General features: G+C 36.9%; 1 protein-coding gene across 10 annotated transcripts in view; it reads left to right on the forward strand.

Annotated features, from left to right (window-relative positions):
• The window catches only part of LOC122738264 (BTG3 associated nuclear protein), a 257,684-nt gene that overhangs the window by 152,833 nt on the left and 84,052 nt on the right, over positions 1-20,799 (forward strand). For 4 of the 10 annotated variants that reach the window (XM_043980316.1, XM_043980322.1, XM_043980318.1 and 1 more), the window contains 3 exons: positions 3,628-3,758; positions 6,247-6,318; positions 8,019-8,060. In XM_043980316.1, the coding sequence (XP_043836251.1) occupies positions 3,628-3,758; positions 6,247-6,318; positions 8,019-8,060 (245 nt within the window). The remainder of the gene's footprint in view (positions 1-3,627; positions 3,759-6,246; positions 6,319-8,018; positions 8,061-20,799) is intronic. The other 6 variants (XM_043980320.1, XM_043980324.1, XM_043980321.1 and 3 more) reach the window with 3 other exon arrangements.

Genomic DNA, 20,799 nt, shown 5'->3' on the forward strand with positions numbered 1-20,799 from the left:
CATTAATCCTGTTACAAGAGAAAAAATCAGAGCAGTGATGCAAAACCTCAAAATAGAAAAAAAAAAACCAACAGCACCCAAAACAAAAGAAATAGTATGGTTCAATCAGCATCTATACTCCACAGTTCTTTTTTTTTTTTTCCCTTGGATTTGGAGATCCTCTTCTAAAAGGTAACATTTTCAATCATGAATATTTATTTATGGAACACCTCCCCCCTCCCCAATTTTTATTTATTTATTTATGCTATTTTGCATTCCAGGATTCTATATGGAGTATACAAGTATGTAATCCTACTCTTTAAAATGATTATAATTATATCTTTTATGAAATTTAAATAAAGAAATGAATGAAAAACATTTAGCAAATGTTTACTATGGCCCAAACACTTTGCTAAGTACTTGCCAATATTAAGTACCTACTGTTTTCTAGGTCCTGTGCTAAGTGCTAGAGGTACAAAGAAGGGCAAAATACAATCCTTGTTCTCAAGGAACTCACAATTTAATGGGCAAGATAACACACAAACAACTATGTACAAATAAGCTATATACAGGATAAATTAGAAATAATTAACAGAGAGAAGACGCTAGAATTAAGACTGATTGGGAAAGGCTTCCTGAAGAAGGTGGTATTTTCATTCAGGTTTATTAAATGTTTTGCTCACAACAATTAGGTGAGCTTAAGCAGTACAAGTATTTTTTTTAATCATTAAATCATAAAAGTATTTTATTATTTTCCAGTTACATGTAAAGATAGTTTTTAACATTTGTTTTCATAGGATTTCTAATTCCAAATTTTTCTCCCTCTTTCCCATCCCTCCCCCCCTCCCCAAGACAGAAAGCAATCTGATAAAGGCTATATATGTATAAAAACATTAAACATATTTCTGCATTAGTCATGTTGTGAAAGAAGAACCAGAATAAAAGGGAAGAACCTCAAAAAATAAAAAAATAAAAACAAAAGTAGAAACAGTATGGTTCAGTCTGCATTCAGAATCCACAATTCTTTTTCTGGATGTGGAGAACATTTTCCATCATGAGTTCTTTGGAATTGTCTTGGATCATTAGTACAAGTATTATTACCCTAATTTTACCTCAGAGGAAATGGAGTCTTTTAGAAATTGAATAATGTGCCAGTGGTCACAGCACTAGTTAGTGTCTGAGGACAGCTTGGAACCTAGCTCTTCTGCCTACCAGTCTCTACTCATTAGATGATGTGCTGCCTCTGAATGTGATAAAGGAGCCCTAGCTTGTCTTGTGTACTAATTATTCAGTCATAGACTTTATTCATAATAATGAGTATCAAAAGGTTTCTCCTGTACATTTTTATGAGTCATGATATGGGTCTTGCTGATTTTTAGAATGGAAATTATTGATGGGTTTTATGATTTGAGTCATAGGAATGCAAAAGGATATTCAAAGAGATATTCCCTCAAAGATCCTTAAAAAATACAATAACAAAAGTGATGTGATGAAAAAGATGTCTAGAACCTAGAGAAGGGAAATAATGGGGGGGAAAAGGAATAAGGAGGGTGGAATTCTCTTATGAAGCAGTGATCATTAAAACTCAAGTTCTGGTTAAAAATGAGAAAAGTAGATCAGAGGAACAGAATAGATAAGGGAAAACCACTAACAATGGAAAAAACTCAACTGTTGCCTTGATGTTTGATAAAAACTAAGCACTTAAATTATTGCAAAAAGTTCTTATTTTGAGAAGAATTTCTTGTTAAAGAGGAAAGTAATTTGGCAATAAAATAGTTTTATTCTTGTACCCTATACCATACATCACCATAAACTCTATATAAGGGATGTAATTACAAAAAATAAATTAAACAGTTCCAGTTAAATAAAAGTAAGCTTTTGCACAAACAAAACTAATGCATGTAAAATAAAAAGAAACTGTCAACAGGGAACATAAATCTTTGTATTAAGTATCATTGATAAAAGTCTGATAATCAAGATATAGAAAAATTGTCACAAATTTGTAAGCTGAATAATGATTTCCTAGTATATTAGTAGTCAAAGGACATGTACAACTTAAAAAAAATCATAATTGTCAAGGACTCATAAAAGCAAACTGCCAATCAGTATTAATATGTATGCAAATTAAAATAACTCAGGTTTCACTTCAAATACACCACACTGGCAAAGATGACACCCAAAAAATCAGTATGTAAGAAGGTTCATGTGAAGACAGGCACATAAATGCACAGCTGGTGAAGGGCTCATTTGGTCCAGCTATTCCAGCAAACAGTTTAGAATTAGAGAACAGTGACTAAATATGTCATATACTTTTTGACCCAGCAATTCCAGCATGTTCTGTGAGGAAATCAGAATTGGAGAAAAATGTCCAGTATGTCCCACAGAGTTCATAGCAGCTCCTTGTGTGGTAGCAAAGGGTGGAAACAAAATGTGTATGCCTGTTGATTGAAGGATGGCTGAATAAGTTGTGATATATGAATGCAATGGGAGATGACTATATTTTCAGTAAGAAATAGAGAACAAGAGAAATTTAGAAGCTCTGTATGAGCTCATGAAGAATGAAATAAGCAGAAATGGAAATAATCTGCAAATGTAACAAACACTAAAAGGATATACTCTGAGTAATTTTAATAACATGTTGTAATAAACTGTTAAATGACAGTGATCTATTCCTGGAGAACAGTTTTAAAAAACAACAACATACTTCTCACCACAGAGATGGGGGAGATGGGGCAGCTAGGTGGTGCAGTGGATAAAGCACTAGCCCTGAATTCAGGAGGACCTGAGTTCAAATTCGGCCTCAGACACTTGACACTTACTAGCAGCGTGACCCTGGGCAAGTCTCTTAACCCTCATTGCCCCACCCCCAAAAAAACCAAAACCAGAAAAGACTGAAACAGATGGGGGAGTATACTGGCTACATTTTCAGATTAGAGTCACTACATTGATTGGTTTTGCTTAACTATTTTTCTTTGTTATAAGCGACGATTCATTTCCTGGTGGGCTCAGGTTGTCAGGGGTTGGAGGTGAGGAGTTTTTCCAGCATTGACTGTGAAATAAAAACAAGAGGAGGCATCAATAAAATATATGTTTCAAATTCATCTGTCAGAGCTGTCAATCGAAAGGACTTAATATCTTTAATGTTGTTACTGTCTTTGAACATTGACCAGTACCCTAATGACACACGAAGCTATATTATTCTATTCCCTTACATTGTAACCCAATACAGGATACTTGAGGTAAACCTCTGGCTGCATTCAGTAGGTGGTTTTTATTCGTGCTGTCACTAGAAAATATTTCACTACAAAGTTCACTTAAGTATCTCTTCAGATACATAGATACATTATTATAGATTCTGGTTCTCTTTCCCTCTCACTTGGTGTCTTTCTGTTTCTCTCTCTCTCTCTCTCTCTCTCTCTCTCACACACACACACACACACACACACACACACAGATAAGTGAGTGTGGGGTGTGTATATGATATTCTTCTCCCTCCCTTCACCCCCAATCTGTAGAAATTGTATTAGGAGATAGAGGAAAACCCAGAGAGGAGGGTTTTCTGCTTTTGTCGTGGGGTGGTGATTTACCATTGAAAGCAGCACTCTGGATCAGTGCAGAGATGGTCAGCTTTTGTCTCTTTTTTTTCAGAGAGTGTTCAGAGCACGGCATCTGCTTCTAATGAGATCCAGCAACCCCAGCCTCAGGCATTGCATTACACACTTGCCAATGCCCAGCAGGTCCAGATCCACCAAATTGGCGAAGATGGGCAAGTACAAGTAGTATGTACTCTTTATTAGTAGCCCTTTCTAAGTACAGACATCAAGGCAGGATAGGTTTGGGGCGGGTGAATGATTTAATATCGACTTAAACTATGGGATACTTAATAAGCAATGTGTATAAATATACATCAGCGTCTTTGGGTGACAGAGGAAAGTACATCACCTCAAAGGAGATGGAATTTGGGTGGTGGCTCTTGAACTTGTAAGGCTGAGAGGGATTGTAGATCTCTTTTGCTCCACCGCCCACTTGCTTCCGTTTTTCTGATATGGGAAAAGATGCCCCTATAAAGGAAGTGACCTGCTATAGATCACACAGCTGGGTTGTTACCAGGGAGCCTTTATCCACATCTCTGAGATGATGCCCATACCCCTCAGTGCATAGTTTAGATGTTCCTTTTCAGCCATTCTTTCTTTTGTCCTGTAAAGGTAATTTGCATGTGCACACTGACAGCTTGTGGTGAATCCAAACAAGCCCTGGTTAGGCTTTTTGTCATGCATTCTACAATGCCTTTGTACCTGGAGAAATGACCCTAAGTCTTCAAATTTCAATAATGCTGGTCCTCCTTTTACTAAGAGACAGGAAGAGAATATGCCTATATGAATAATTCAACAATTTTATAAAAGGCACTTTGCTTTGTTGAATGGAATACCACTTCTTTTGACAATTTCTCTAAAATTTTCATGAACGAGAAGTCACAATCCAAGAAGTCCAAACAAATTATTTCATGTTTAAAAAAAAAAAATCATTGAACTATTTATCTGCAGTGGTAATAGAAAAAAAAAACCACACTTCCCTGGTGCTCTTACTAATGAAAAATAGTTACTGTCTCTTCTTTACAAAAGATTAATAACCCCAGCTAAGGAGAATATAGAGAGGACTATAAGATCAAGACAGATGTGAAAATACTTTACCAATATTTAAAACATCTTCGGTAAAAAATGAAGGAGGCATTTCAACTGCTTATGTACTCCTTTGTAAGGGATGAGACTTCTGAAAATTTTGTTAAGGAGCTGAGAATTTAAATGTATCCCATGGGTATTCATTTATTGGTATACCTTCGTTGTTTTTTAGCATCATGTGCATGTAACATGAAAATTATCATTTTTATGCCTACTTTACAAGGTCATAGAAGCTTGGAACAATACATGTTAAAAAGGAAGAACAGTGCTGATTTTAATGAGAATTAATATCTCTTCCATAGTATTGCATCATACCCCTATCAGTTGAATATTTCATTGGTCTTTTCCTAGTTCTGAAGGAAAGAAAATAATTTGAAATAGAGATTTTTTTTGGGGGGGTGGGGCAATGGGGGTTAAGTGACTTGCCCAGGGTCATACAGCTAGTAAGTGTCAAGTGTCTGAGGCCGGATTTGTACTCAGGTCCTCCTGAATCCAGGGCCAGTGCTTTATCCACTGCGCCACCTAGCTGCCCCCTGCCCAGTTTTTAATGTTGAGGTATACATGTAACATTGCCTACGTGGCTCAAGGTAGAGCCCTACAAATTTATAGCTAGTACTTGTCCCGCTTTCCTGGGACTGGGAATGTGTTTTGGAAAGAACTAAAAGAAGAGCTTATTCTAAGCCTCCATGTACTGAGAACTAAGCATTTAGGGATCTTCACAGAAAAGTGGAGATTCTCTCCTAAAATTTGATGAGCTTGAGTTTAAACTTTGATTTTAAGTAATACTTTTGTTTCCATCATCTTGAAAATTTTTGATAAGGAAATAGTTCTCCACTTTTTTTCTACCAGCCCTCTCCCAGGATAGAAGACAAGCTTCTTTACTGCAATATGAGACTTACCTAATGTTTGTGACTCATTGCTTCATTAAAGTTTTTATATGGATGGTTTTTCAGTGTCGAAGATGTCATATATAAGCCCTTTGCATTCTTTGCTATATAGAGTTGAATTATTTTATTAAAAGAAATCACACTGTTATTATACTATATATGATGTGCAGTGTATTATTCAGGACTTAAATATCCATTCTGGGTGTGCTATTTTTTGGGTGTTAAGGGCTAAAATTCTAGCTAAACTGTCTAAACTATTTAATGAGTGGTCGCCAATAAATTATAAACTTTAGCAAGAGTTAGACTTTTAAGCATTTATTAAGGAGAATAAGAATTTGGTAAAGAGAGAGAAAGGCCTAGATTCCTATCTATTAAAGGGAGAGCACATTTCTAGCTCCACTCTCCACCAGAGTCCCAAGGAAAGAGCGAGAGACCGAGCGCCAGTCTCTTCCTTCCTCCTCCCACTAGCCCGCGTCACTTCCTCACGCCAAAGAAAAGACTCCTGGTCTTGCCCTCAAAGACCTTCGCTTCATGGGTGGAACTCTTCTACAGTAGGTCTCCAGCAGGTGGCGTCATTCCAATCGTTACATGGGGAAGGCATTTATCAAACCATAATTATGTAATTAGGAGTTCCAAAGATACTTTTTTTTGTCTGGTATTGATTTTCTTCTGATGCTTCTTGGTGTTTTATTTTGCTGTGGATTCCACAGGGACATCTTCACATAGCTCAAGTGCCCCAAGGGGATCAAGTCCAGATAACACAAGACAGTGAGGTGAGTGATCGTCATTCCCCAAACCCAGGAGTTATTCCTCCAACTCCACACTGTGTTCCCGCCTTCATTTTTGGCAGTGGTCTTCTGCATGAAATTTTACATTCAAAAATCAAACCTGTATTAGGAAAACAGTTTCTCCATCCATCCTTTTGTAATGTATTCAGTATGCATCTTCCTTGTGCCGACATAGCTCATAGTCCTTTAATTTAGTCCATGGCTTCTTGAACTTTTTCACCTGAGAAATTTTTACATGACCCCGGGCATGTAGGTCTATAAAATAGGTCTACATAACCTTTTACTGTTGCCAAATTATTTGCAACCCCCACATTCAGTTATGCCACCCCATGCCGGGTTGTGCCCCCCAGTTTAAGTTAAAGGCTCACTTTGAAAAAGAATTGACTACAGAATCAGCAAATGTGGACTACTTTTTCTTGGAAGCCAAACAGTTCTATGTATGCTATATTAGCCAAATGTGGCTTATAATTGATCTCCTCTTTTAATACACTTCAGGGGATGAAGGGTTTAGTTGTTTTTAGGCAGTGAAGATAGAACGAGCTTTGTGCTTGCTCTGTGTGCACTTTAATATGTTAAAAATAGTTTAGATCTCCTCAGATACTGAATACATCTAACAGATGCACATCCAGCAGGCCCTGGGAAAGGCACTGCATTGCAAGGAAAGCTCTTGGGCTTGACCAGATTAATTAGGTGGCTACTAGCCATTTGCTGCAGTCCTTTGACATATTTTTTTTATACTGCTCAGAATTATTTGGACGTTAAAGGAAATACATTATGGAAGTCAGAAAAGACTAGCTCTTTAAAAAAGCATACTGTTGATAAGAGTACAGTAGACTTCATTTTGTACAGTGGGCTTACTAATGTAATGTTTTTATATTTGTATGGTGCAGTAATTGCCTCTGAATACCCTCATGGATGTAGCAAAAATAGAAGCATGAACTGAGAATTAAAGAGATAGCAAGCAATGTCTGTCAGTGCTATAAGGAGAAGGCATTTTCATTGAATTGTTTGAATGAAAGGAATATTGGTGCAAATAGAATGGATTTTAGAAAAAAAAACCACAACCATAGCAAAATAGCTAGCTTTCCTATCATTAAACAAACAAAAATCCCATATCCTCTGTCACTTCTAATGGTTGTGCTCAAAGAGCATATTTTTATACATTTAATGCATGAAAAGAAAGAGCTTTACACACACACTCACTGTGTAATGACCAGTGTTTTTATGATTAAGATTTCAATTTATGCTCATAAGAGACCAAAACCAGCAACTTTCTAATGTGAACCTGGGGATAAGCCTTTCACATTGGGTCTGTGTGTGTTTGGTAACAATGGAAGAATTGGAAAAGAATAAGATTCTCTAGAATATACCTCCTGAAAGCTACATGATCAGACTTTAAGTGTAATTCTACTTTAGTCAGTTACATTTTCTTTTTTCCTTCATTGGGGAAGGTTTTTTTTAAAGTAGTATAGCTCTCTGGTCCATGTGGTTAAATATTTTAAATGAAGTGTATTTTTCTTGTTTTTGTTGGCCAAGAAGGTCAGACCCTAGAAGTAATTCCCAAAATTAATGTGTTTGCTTAAGTAAACAAGTGAAGTATTAAATAACAAACATTGTAAATGTCTCTTGGAATCAGTATTCTCTTGCCTGATTCTTCATTTTGTTTTGTTGTTTTTTTTAAACAGGGCAATCTACAGATTCATCACGTTGGACAAGATGGGCAGGTAATAACTATCTATTCTGATTGCTTGTCAGATGTTGGTGAATTACATTGAGTTTGCTTGACTATCTGACTTTGCTGAGCTGGCATGTTCTCATCCTGTGAAATCTTCATAGAGTCTGAGAATATTGATCATACTATTGAAGGTGAAACATTTCTCCTATGTACCATAAAGTCATTTAATATTCAAACAGAATTTTCCCTTGATTGTTGAAATAATAGCAGTTCAGTGACCTTTATTTCTTCGTCATTGTGGATGAAGAGTAAAGTTTTTATTCCACGTAGTCTTTCTATACCTTTGTCATGATTTCGTGGTTTGCCAGGCTTGGAATTATGTTGATTGATGAACATCTGTAAGAATTATGTAAATGTTGTTTCATGATCACAAGCCCCCCGAGAATGCAGTACATTTTAGTCAGATAGTTTTATTATTGTAGGTGGCTTATAAAACTGAGACAACTTAAATTCTTTCTCATCTGTGGAAAACAACGCCCTTGAGCAGAAACCTCATGATGAGAATCAGCTGCAAAAAGTGAAAATAGTCAAAACACAAAATAATCACAAGTGATTTGCCTTATAAGCCCAAGCTAAGTCTGCATGAGTGGTCTTCAGTCTTTATGGGGATTATCACATCCTGTGAATAGAAAGGTGCTCATCTTTCAGAATTAGCTAATTTATTGATATGCATATGCCCATCAGAGTAAATTTTGTTGTGTGTGTATATAATGTATAAACATGTTTGTTACATTAGGTAACCAATATTTATTAAAGTAATATTATATCAAATATTAGTATTTCCACATTTGGAATATCTCACTTTCATTTGCAAATCTAAACCTTTTAAAAATCACTGTTTTTAGAGGTAAATGCCTCACGTGTATAATGTCTGTACATATTATTTAAACACATAATTTATTACAGAAACACATAACTTCCATAGAGATTATTTGTACATGCCTATTTGCATTATAACATTATTATTGCATTATTATAAGATGCCTATCTTATACCATATATTTATGTAAACACTACATGTTATTTACATATATACAGATGTGTTCATTATATTTATGTGTATGTGTTCCCGTAAGTAAACAAGAACATTATTGTATCAGCTTATCTTTGCGCATACACACTTGCATGCGTCTATACATGCAAATGCACACACACCGTATTTGGAATGTATTATACTGAAGTTTTCAATCATGATAATACATGTTTTTATGTCAAGCATGTAACATTCAGATTCAGTATAGAACAAAAAGATTGAATAAATCCAATATTGGGTTAATGCCCCTTTTGGTCTTTGGAAGCTAGACCAAAGACTTCATTTATCAAAGGTTAAAAAACAGAATCACAGAAATAACTGCCGATCTTGGGCTGTTGTGATCAGAAGGTTGTGGTGCTTCAGAAGGAAGGATTCCAGGCATTCCAAAGAGGAACAAGGCAGTTATATTTGTTGCTGCAGGTCTCAGAAGGTGCTTTGGGCCATGTGTTTTAAATGATGTAATTAAGTTTAGTTACCTTGGGGAGGCAATTGGGACGTTTAAAAAATTCTGGATCCTTCCACCCCCCCCCACCCCCCTTTTAGGTTTTAGTCAGAGATAGTTTGTTTGATTTTGAGGTTCTATTAGCATTTGGCCTGTAGCTGTCTGTTTAAAGAGCTAGATGATCAAATAAATGTGAAACTTTAAAAAGTTCAATAATTGTATATTCCAGAAGTTGGTGCTTAAATTGAGAGGCAGGGCTAGTTGTTAAAACTAATATCAGTAAATTCTGATAAAACTTTCTCTTGATAAGTTCTCATATTTGCTCAGTTGAGAATTGTTTCATTTTGGGTGGGTTGAGTACCAGGTTTAAAACTGATATTTGGGGAGGTTGTCTTTCGTAAATTATCTTGCTTCCTTTTTTTCACTGCTAATGATATTTCAGTATAATACAATAACCGGAACTCCTTTGACTTACTTATAAAAAATAAATTTTCACTAAAAAATTCCTCTTCCCTTTCCTGTTTTAGAGCATTACACAATTTTGTGTTTACTTTGTCATCAATACTCCCATTTTTCATAGTTCAAAATTTTAATGTACTAATTTTCATTCTCCTTACCATGATGATGAGTTATAAAAGACTGCAGAAAACTTTCCCGCATATTATGTAAGAGTAGAAGCCCCAGCTTATATCTAAAAGACACATCAAGTATGTAGTAAGGGTAGAAAAATGATTACAATCCATTTTCAGACACAAATATATTGATTCTTAGAGCATTCTTCTTAGGGGCCAAGAAATAGGAAGAACTTATTTTTTTGGCACTTGAAAACTGAACTAACAACATACCATGATTTTATTCTTTTTTTGTCTCCGTGATTTTATTCTTTAAAAAACAAAAACAAAAACAACCCAAAACCAAAACACCACAGTTTGCAACAGACATCGTAGCATGAATTCTGTTCAGTTTTCCTGACTCTATCTATTCAACATGTTTTCAGAGCACTGTGCTAGATTATTTGGTGCAATAAAACAATTACAGATACTTACCCTGTCCTTAGGAGCTTTCAGGGCAGTTGACCATGATCCTCAAGAATACCAGGATTGTTGGTCTTTGCATTGCTAGTGCCCGGCAGAGTGCTTCACTTGTAGCCAGGCACTTAATAAATGTATGTTTGTGCTTGAATCTGGGAGGATGATGACATCAACTTATCTTGTTCACTTTTACCGGCAGTACTATACAGTGACTCTTAATGTTCCCAGGATGACCACGAGTCATTCTCTATGAGTCTTAAGCTTCTGAATCCCACATTACAAATCACGTATTCCATGTAAATGAGCATTTGTTATATTTTATTATATTTGAATACTTTGATGATTGGTATTTTGTACTTGCAGTTAGTCGTAATAGTCAATAGTTCAAACTACCTAGTTTCCCCAGTCGTTCTGAACAAATGGGAATTTACCTCATAAATGAAGGCACAGGTTAGATAGGTACAACTTAACTAAGAATAAATCATGGCTTAATTCCAGGCAACCTCCCAGAATGTCTTCTTTTGGGTTTGTGTCCCCCATTTTCAGTCCTAGGTAAAACTGTTAAGTTTTTTTCTACATTTGGATGCATCGAATCATAGATTTAGAATTCTGAGGGACCTTATATAGGTCATCTAGTCCAACCCCACTTTGTAGTTGAGGAAACTGAGGCCCAAAGAGTTTAGCTAAGTTGGCATTAGACATAATATCTAAATTTTGGCTTCTCTTTTGTTGTTAATTTAAAGCAGTCACATACATTGATGTACAGGCTGCTTCCTTTCAAGGTCATACAAATAATAGGTAGCTGAGCTGCATTTGAACCCAGGACCTGCTTCATCCTTACTGTTTCATCTTATACCCCTTTTTTTAAGAGCTGTATTTGAAAAGTGATATACACATAGACACACAACACACAGACACAAATATACATACATACATACATATACACACACAGATGTTACACACCACACATTCCAAAACACCGTTTGAATAGATATATCTGTATATATGTGTTTGTGTAATACATGCACATATGTATGTATATATGCATGTGTGTATATACACATACATATGTAAGTGGTGTTTTGGAATATGTGATGTATAATGTATGTGTCCTAAATGTTCATTTTGTGAACTTTGCATAGTTGATTCGTTAGTAATTTGTTTCTTACTCTAAAAAACAGAAGGGACTTTGATAAGTAATATAGCTACTTTTTAACCCTCTTGCCTTCTGAACAGATCTGTGCCAAAACAAAAACAATTCCTGAGAAGCTTCAGGGGAAAAGCAAATTCAGAGCTTAGAGGTCCTTGTAGTAAATAGACATCATTTTGCTTGCTCTCATTGAACGTAGGGATGAATCGACAGTCACTTTGTCACTTGTCTCCAAACTACCTTTGGTTGGAGCATGTGTGATTGGCAAGAATCTTTTGGCCTGAGAATTTTTATTTTTAATATGGTTTATAAAATTCGTTTCCAATCCTTTGTGTGCATCAGGTCTTTTGATTTTCAAGGAACCGTGCTGATTGAAATGACTGCTTCAAACTAAACTTAAAAGAGAGTTAATTCTTTGTAAAGGCCAGAGATTTAAGAATTATCTTACGTGATTTAACCATTTTTTATTTTAGAATTTTCCAATAATTACAAATGCTTCAGGTGATTGAAAAAGCCCCTGCAGAGCTAGCACTCTGCCTTAGAACATTCCAGTTCTGAATTTGGTCTGCGTTTCCATCTTGGACTAGAGAAGTGTACGGCAGTTATTCTGAGTAAGACTCATTGGACTAAGAGGGACTTCATGAGGTCCTCCCGTCTCCTGTCTTTGTGGAAAGATTGTTCTTAATCTCCCATTGAAAAGAGTTTTATGGCCCTTTCTTTGGAAAAATGGCCTCGCGATGATTTTCTGGCCTCTCTTTGTAAGAGAACCTCATTTCCTTCTCTGACTGTGTTCCCTTTCTTTCCTGTGCCCTATCTGGCCAGAGGAATGACTCAGAAGTCGTGGAATAGAGTTCTCACTGCTGCATATGCAGAGGAAGTCATAGCCCCAGCTTCTATTAGTGGAGATCATTTGTCTTTCCTGAATAAATTTGGGTTTGGTTCCATTAAAGATCCTATTTACGTCTGCTTGGTTCTTTTACTTGGCAAGACAGTTCCGAATTCAAATTGTGTTTTCTAATATGCAGGTACGCAGATCAGCTTCAGGCTCTTTGCTAATGATTTTGACATCTATTCCAAAATCCAAAGAATTAATGCTGTGGAGCCCCAGTCTATTGTTATAGGTTTCTCATGCTAGGGGTTGCCATGGTGCACAGAGCACCAGGCTTGGAGTCAAGTGACCTGAGTTCAAAAATGGCCTCAGACGTTTACCAGCTGTGTTACCCTGGCAGGTCATTTTACTGTTAGCTGTCTCAGTTTCCTCATCTGTAACAGAGAGATAAAAGAGCACCCACCTCCTAGGGGCGTTGTAAAGATAAAATGAGGTAATAATTGTATGGCACCTAGCACAATGCCTGGCACACAGAACGTGATTAATAAATACTTTTAAAATTATTATTATTATCAGCATCATCATTTTTTACATTTTGATAGAGATTAGGATAGGGTTATTAGCCATACTAGTTAGGTCTACTTTCTGAGTTTATTCTTGCAGCAAATAAAATCATTGCATTATTGGCCGTAGAACTCTAGTGATTCTCTGTAAACTAGAACTGAAAATGTTTTTTTTTTTTTTCAGCATACACACTTTCTTCAGGAAATTCATTTGAAGTCTTGTCAAACCGATAGTTGTATTAAGCCTCGCATGGGCTGGTAAGCTTAGCTTGCCAGCTTTTTTCTTTTGCTTTGAATTTTCAATCCTAGTAGCTCTGTTGGGTTTAATTTAGATCTTGTTTTCTGGCATGAGGGGGCATGGAACAAACTGAGCCAGGCCAAAAGAGCTCTTTCTCCCCAATGTGGATTCTGTTACCCTGGAATCTTGGGTTGCAGGGCATGTTTCATAAAAACGCCAAATTGCAGAAATAATTAGGCTTCTGTACTTGTGTTTTAAGCACTTTAACCAGTTGATTCTCTTCTCCTCCCTCCTCCTTCCCCCCCGGTTTGGTATTGACTTTTATCTCCAATTTTTCTCTCCCCATCCCTTTCCCATGTTTCCGTGCCTTGGCAGTATTGCAGACTTTTGCAGATTCTAGCAACAGCCTCCTTCTACTCACTATACATCTTCCCTTGCCCTTTGGGTCATCTGCAATTTTGATTCTTCTGAGATCTGGTGTTCCATGATCCACAGCCGTGAAGTATCACTGGGAGAATACTGATTTTTCAAAAGCAAGCCTTTCTCTTAAAGAGAAAGCAACAGCCCACTCTGAATGCTTGATTGCTGCCCAGTTGACCAGTGGCAGTCCAGCCACCTCTCTTTAATTTATGACAGCCTTAGTCTGACTTATGATCTGTCTTGAGTGTTCAGTCAATCAGTCAGTCAATCATCACATATTTATTAAGTGCCTGCTATGGGGCAGGTATTGTGCTAGGCTCTGGAGACACAAAGAAGATGAATGAAACAGTCTACTCACAAGGGGCTTAAATTTTAACAAAGGAGACAAGTAATATGAAGAGAATAAAAATAGGATCGTTTAGGAGAGAGGGCACTAGCAGTTGAGAGGATCAGGGAAAGTTTCATTCTGAAAGTGGTGAAGAAAGAAGGGGTTATATTGAGGCATTTCTGAGGAGGGAATGAATTCTAGTTATGGGGGATGGCCACTGTAAAGGCCTGCAGAGCGGAAATAGAACGTCCTGTGTAAGGAAAAGAGAGAAGGCTGGTCTGACTGAATCTTAATGTATGGGAGGAAGAATTTACAGTGAATGAGGCTGGAAGGAGAATGGGTTGTAGCAGATGTGTGGAGGGGCAGAAGTGAGGCTTGGCGTTTATTGAAGAGGGGATTCTCCTGGTCTGTGCATAAGGAAAATCACTGTGTCAGCAGTTTGGAAGATGAACTGGACTGGGGAGAGCCTTGAAGCAGGTAGACCGGTTAGAAAACCATCGTAGTAATCGAGGGGAGAGGGGACAAAGCCCTAAACCAAGTGTGAGTAGAGGAGTTGCATGCGAAAGATGGTGTGGAGGTAGGTATGGTAAGACTTGACAGCTGATTGGGTGTTCACAAATGTGAGGAGCATGTCTGCTTGTAGGCCTTGGCATCTCTAATGGTTCGTACCCCTCAGTGTTGGTAGCCAGTGGGAACGGAGCACCCTCAACTGACCTGTTCTGAGAGCACTGGTTACTACCTACGTTAGTGATAAATGGGTCAGTCTTAGTCACCACACTGGCCCCCCAGGGATTTCATGGCCATCTCGCCTCTTGAAGACCATCATGGTCGTTTGCAAGGGCCACTGGACCATGGCTCTGGGGCTCAAAGGGACCTCAGAGGCTATATCGTCCAACCCCCTCATTTTCAGATGAGGAAACTGAGCCCCAGGGAGGTTAAGCGATTTACCTTAGTCTGCATTGGCCAGGTTGTGGTCAGGATGTGAAGGCGGTTCTCTGGCTCCATAGATGGTGGTCCCTTCCCCTTTTTCTTTGCAGTTTGTATTAACAAAGGCATTACTCATGGCTGATGCCAGCATAGTTTCTTGATGTTGAATTATCTTCATTCTTATTTTTTTAGGGAAGACCAATTTCTCTTAGCTCCTTCCCTTTGATATATCTTTGTGATTAGAATTGTTTCTCTCTGAATCAGCTGCTATTTCTAACAGCTAACATAAAGATCTCACTATAAGTATAAGTTGGCAGTTGTGTGAAATTGTATTGGTTCTTGGAGAGGCAATATAAGACACTTAAAAATGCCATACGTTGGAAAATGTTTAATGGGAATAATATCTCTGATATAAAGCGACAACAGTAAAAGTCCTCCTGGATGTCTTAGGGAGCCTTTGAGAGTTACCCATTTAAAAATATTTCCTGTGTCTTTTAGATGAAGGTTACATAAATTCATCAACTTGTTGCAAAAGGCATTCTGAGTGAAATATTTCTTTTTCAAGGCAAACTATATTTTTTCATCTTCATGTGGGAGACCCAGATGCTTTTCCTGAATCCTACCTGAGCAGGCAAACATTTTTACATGCCTGATTCGGATTCATTGCTGCTTATGTATTTCTCTTCATTTACTGTGTCACTGTTAACAGTAGAGGGCAATGCTGTTAAATTCATTATAGGATTTCTTCTGCCACATTTTGATTTTACAGTTGGGGATAAGCTGTTCTGTCAGGGAAAGACTAAAGTTTTTTGCTAGCTGCTATACTGGAGGGGCAAGAGATTCATGTTACATATGCTCATTTTGTGTATGACAACCCGCTGCAGGGTTTATTCTTCCCATTGTGGCATGAAGCTGTTATAACTGTAAGGATTATTTTCCTATTTCAGAGCATAAACTACACAGGAAAACCCCAAAACACAGAGTGGATGTAGGGCAATCTCAGAGGGAAGGCAGAAAGGCTCTTTGCAGAGTCTGGGAGGAAAACAGGGAAGCCAGTAGGTAGAGGGCAAGAGAGAGAGTATTCCAGGCATGGGTGTGCCTACACCTACAAAAGAAGGCCGAGAGAAAAGGAAAAGAAAAAGACCAACAAAGCTTTTATACTTCAAAAATTACCTTCAATGCTTTTAAAAATAGTATATATTTTTTTGGAATGTTTATTCTGTTATCTTGTAGACTTACTTTAGTTTACAGTGGAGATAATATTGAGCAGGGAATTTAGCAAACTAGCATTCTAAAAAAAACTTTAAGAAGCTCAGTTATTAAATCTTTATAAAAGAAAAAAGTTATTTACAATGCCAAAATGTGATTGTTGGAACTGGAAAGTATTCTCTTTTAATTATTTGAATCTCAGCAAAATAAGCACATACCCTTGAAGCTAAAAGGATTATCTCGGTGGTATTAAATGTAAACATTGTTTTGGGATCATAGGCAATTGGTATTTTTGTATAAAATTAATGCGATTATTAATTGTGCTAGAAAAATATTGATATTTTTACCTTCTGATGTAAAGTGTATAGTTACAATAGCTCCACATGCACATTTAAATCTGTAGTCAGTCAGTCAGTCAGTCAGTCAGTCAATAAACATTTTTTTAAGTGCCTGTTGTGTGTGAGGCAATGGGCTAGGCCCAGTCCCCAGGGCTCACAGGAGTAGACAATGTGCAGCATGACATTCCTTCTGGCCATTCCCCTGTCCCCATCTCCCTTCTTGCCTCCTAGAGGCTCCCTTAGTTTCCTTCTAGACTTTGCAAAGGGATTTTCTGAATCTTCCCTTTGTGATTACCTTCTTTCCACTCTCTCTATACCTCACTGACCATAGTTGTTTGCATGTAGTCTTTCCATTAGATTGGGATCCTTGGAGCAAGGACCCTGGCTGCCTTCCTTTTTACTCCTAGCACATTGCATTGTGCCTGTCACAGTCAGTTAACACTTAATAAATGCTTATTGACTAACTAGACACATCTCCTTTTTGCTTTGCTTTTCTTCCCCCTTTGAACTTATTTCACATGCCATATATGTAGTAGCTTATGAGGTATTACCCATAACACAGATTTTGGCGTTTTATACCTTTTGGCATCATTTATTATTTGCCCAATTTACCTTTAGGGCATCTCTCTCCGGTAAATCCAAGTTTCTTGTGGGCAGGAGTATGTACTTCTATGGAGCAGAATTGTGTCCCTTGAATCCCAAATCTAATATGTATCACAGGCTGCCCAGAATTGCATAGGGCCATAGGGCCTCACGCTTGTGTTTCTGTGGCAGTGGTAGGGCCCTATCAAAGAATGGCCCATGAGACCCCTGCCCTGGCAATTCCCTTTGTCAATTTGTCACATTTTGATGCCCTAAGCTTGGGGCTAATTATATGCCGACTTGATAGTGCAACCCTCTAAATAGTGTTCTCAACCTTTCTGAGTATGAAGAGCCCTCCACCTCCTCCTCCTCCTTTTAAAATTCTATTTATTTATTTTTAAAGTAATAAACATTTTTATTTATGGTTTTGGGTTCTAACTTTTATCCCTCCTTCCCTTCCTCCCCTTCCCCTCCCTGAAGCCATAAGCAATCAGATATAGGTTAAACTTGTATGACTATGTAAAACACTACCATATTAGTCATTTTATATAAGAAAACTTGAATAAAAGAAAAAAATGAAAGAAAGTGAAAAATAGCCTGCTTCATGAAGTCTGTGCTCCATCAATATCAGTTCTTTCTTTGGAGGTGAATAGTATGCTTCATCATTAGTCCTTTGGGATTGTCTTGGATCATTGTCTTGTTGGGAGTAGTTAAATCCTTCACAGTTCTTCATCAAACAATATTGCTGTCTCTGTGCACAGTGTTCTCTTGGTTCTGCTTTCTTCACTATAAATCAGCTCATACAAGTTTTTCCAGGCTGAAGAGCCTTTCTTTTAACAACAACAACAACAAAATGCCACAGACTCATCCCATAGTAGTTGTACTATTAACAATCACTGATATACAAGGGATGTGTTTACATGAGGATTTGTGGAATCCTTACAGTTATGTGGAGATTCACAGATTGGGAGATAAGGCTCTAAAAATGTTTGGCTGCATAAAGTTGAATTGCTGTAGAATTCTGTAGAATGGAAGAGTATTTTATAGAGCCAGTAATTAAGTATCCATTTATTGCATAGTAAAATGGAGAGAATGCTGGATTTAAATGCAAAAACTGACATTTAAATTTCAGCTCCCATACCTCTTAACCCGGTGATCCTGGGCTAAGTTCTTTGTTCTCAATTTTGTTACTGATGAAATAAAAATAATAATATTTTAATACCCAGCTCAACAGAGTTTTTGGATAAAGTACACCCTCCCCAGCCCCAGATTAAAACACTTCATAATGTGGACAGTTATTCCAAGTTGATAAGGAGTTTATATTAGATGATCTTAAAGGTCCCTTTCCAGTCTAAAATTCTATATTTTTATGAGGTAATATTTTTTCTTCTCTGTGCATCTTGTAATATGTTTGCTTTGAACAAACATCATGTGCTATTAAGATAACAATATTAATGTTTATAGTGTATATATATTAATATTCATTGCATCTTAAGATATCAAATACTGAATTATGTTTATCAGTTACATAAAACTAATTTTAATTAAAATATTTATTTTTACAAATCACATTTAAAATTAATGTTGAGATATACTTAGTGATATGTACTTATATAGATAAGTAATATTTGGGGCTTGACATGTATTTCAGAATATTTTTTCAGAAATAACCTGGTTTAGCCAAGTTCAAATCTCATTTTGTTAAACACTTTCCCTTTTACTTTTCTTTTTTTTTTTTTTTATTGAGGCAATTGGGGTTAAGTGACTTGCCCAGGGTCACACAGCTAGTAAGTGTCAGGTGTCTGAGGCCGGATTTGAACTCAGGTCCTCCTGATTCCAGGGCCGGTGCTCCATCCACTGTGCCACCTAGCCGCCCCTACCCTTTTACTTTTCAAGTACAATTTTCAGGAAAATTCACTTAGGCCATTTCTAATTTGTTTATATATATGTATATATATATATATATATAAAATCAGCATCCAGTTTTGAATGAAAGCTGCTGGCTCATAATGCTTTTTGATACATTTTAATGAGCTTTTTTTTCCTCTTTGGACCAGGAAGTTGAGCTTTGTCAAGCACAAATAGAACTCAGACCTCAAAACATTTGTGTTTGGTTTGAAAGTCAAAGGCACGAAGTTCAAGTCGGGCAAATTATGTGCTCTTCACACTGTTCCTTTATACCTAGAAAATATTTTTGGAGTTATTTAGCCATTAAAAAAAAAAAAAACAAAACCTTGGCAAGTCATGTTTAAGAAATAGTTTCAAATTAATAATACAGGATTAGAATTTGGCCCTATTTTCATGCCTCATTTAAGAATGACGCAGGTAAAGATTTGTTTTGGGAGCAAACCGTAAATTCCAGGGGATAGTTGGCTGCCCTTCCACAGTATGGCATCTGTATTTTAACTCAAATATACTTCTAAACTAACCCATAAATTTTAGACATTATGTCATGTAACTACTTATACTTACCATTTAGGATCCTTTTCATTTGTAATAGCATGCCAGTTTTGTTAATGAGCTATAATAACTTTAAAAATATATTCTTGCTTTCCTTTTTTGAAACTAGTTGTTTTGTATGGGGATCTGGGAGATGCCTTTGGTCTCGAGGATTGGGAATGTGTGTTTCCCAAAGCATGGAAGTCGTGTTTGTTTTTCCACACTTGTTTCATTAGCTCTTTCCAGCCCCTCATTTACAAATATCTTAGGAAATGGAAAGGTTTATTAATCTAGAGATGTTCTTTGGACCCTGAGGTAGCAGAAAGCTTAGTGAACAAGAGCCTTCAAGGCAGTTTCTGGGAAAGGATAATATGTCTTTCAAAAACCACATGGTTAAATAAATTTGGTAGAGCAACTCAGGATTTCTAACCTGAGCCCTGTGTATTCTGGTCTGTATATCTGGAGTCACCCACATTTTTCTATTAGTATGAACTGTAATTTTCACCAAGTTTCTATTAGGTTCTAATCAAGTAAATGGTTAGAAGTCTTTCTGACTTTGAAATACTGTCATATGTTTAGGGTTTATCTTTGTATTAACTGTCAAATTTTTTTTTCTAAGAAAGAAGTTCTTTGGGAAGAAATTTAACAGGGTGTTAATACTTGTGGCCATGAGGCTATAATTTCCTAATTGATGTTATGCCACCATTAGGGGATATATGGCATAGCAAGGACCATGTTAGAAAAAATGTCGGGGGTGAAAGGACAGGGGAGAAATTGCTGTTCACCTGCTATCTTCCATGGATCAAAATAGAATTCTGTATATTTAGACTTTTAAATTAGATGATAGAAGTGATTTTGTCCCATAAGCCTGATGTAAAACAAAGAAGGAAATGTTTTTATTTGATCATTGTTCCCACTGCCTTTAATTTGCCAGGAGGGTTAAACAGTGTTTTAGGAGTGAGAGGTGTTTTAAAAAAAAACGGAAATGGATACTTTCCAGTGACCTAAACAATTTCCCCTAGAGAGGAGTGTTGATAGGAGATTCAGAAGTGTTTTGTACCCCCTCAAAAGTAGAGAAATGTAAGTAATGCCAGAAGAAATATACTTCCTGTCTCGATGACATTATAAAGGACACCTACAATGAAATCCCCACCTACTAGGACATAAGCAACAAAAATACACAAGAAGGGCATTCTCTACTT

This window comes from Dromiciops gliroides, chromosome 2 (assembly GCF_019393635.1).
Source record: "Dromiciops gliroides isolate mDroGli1 chromosome 2, mDroGli1.pri, whole genome shotgun sequence".
NCBI lineage: Eukaryota > Metazoa > Chordata > Mammalia > Microbiotheria > Microbiotheriidae > Dromiciops > Dromiciops gliroides.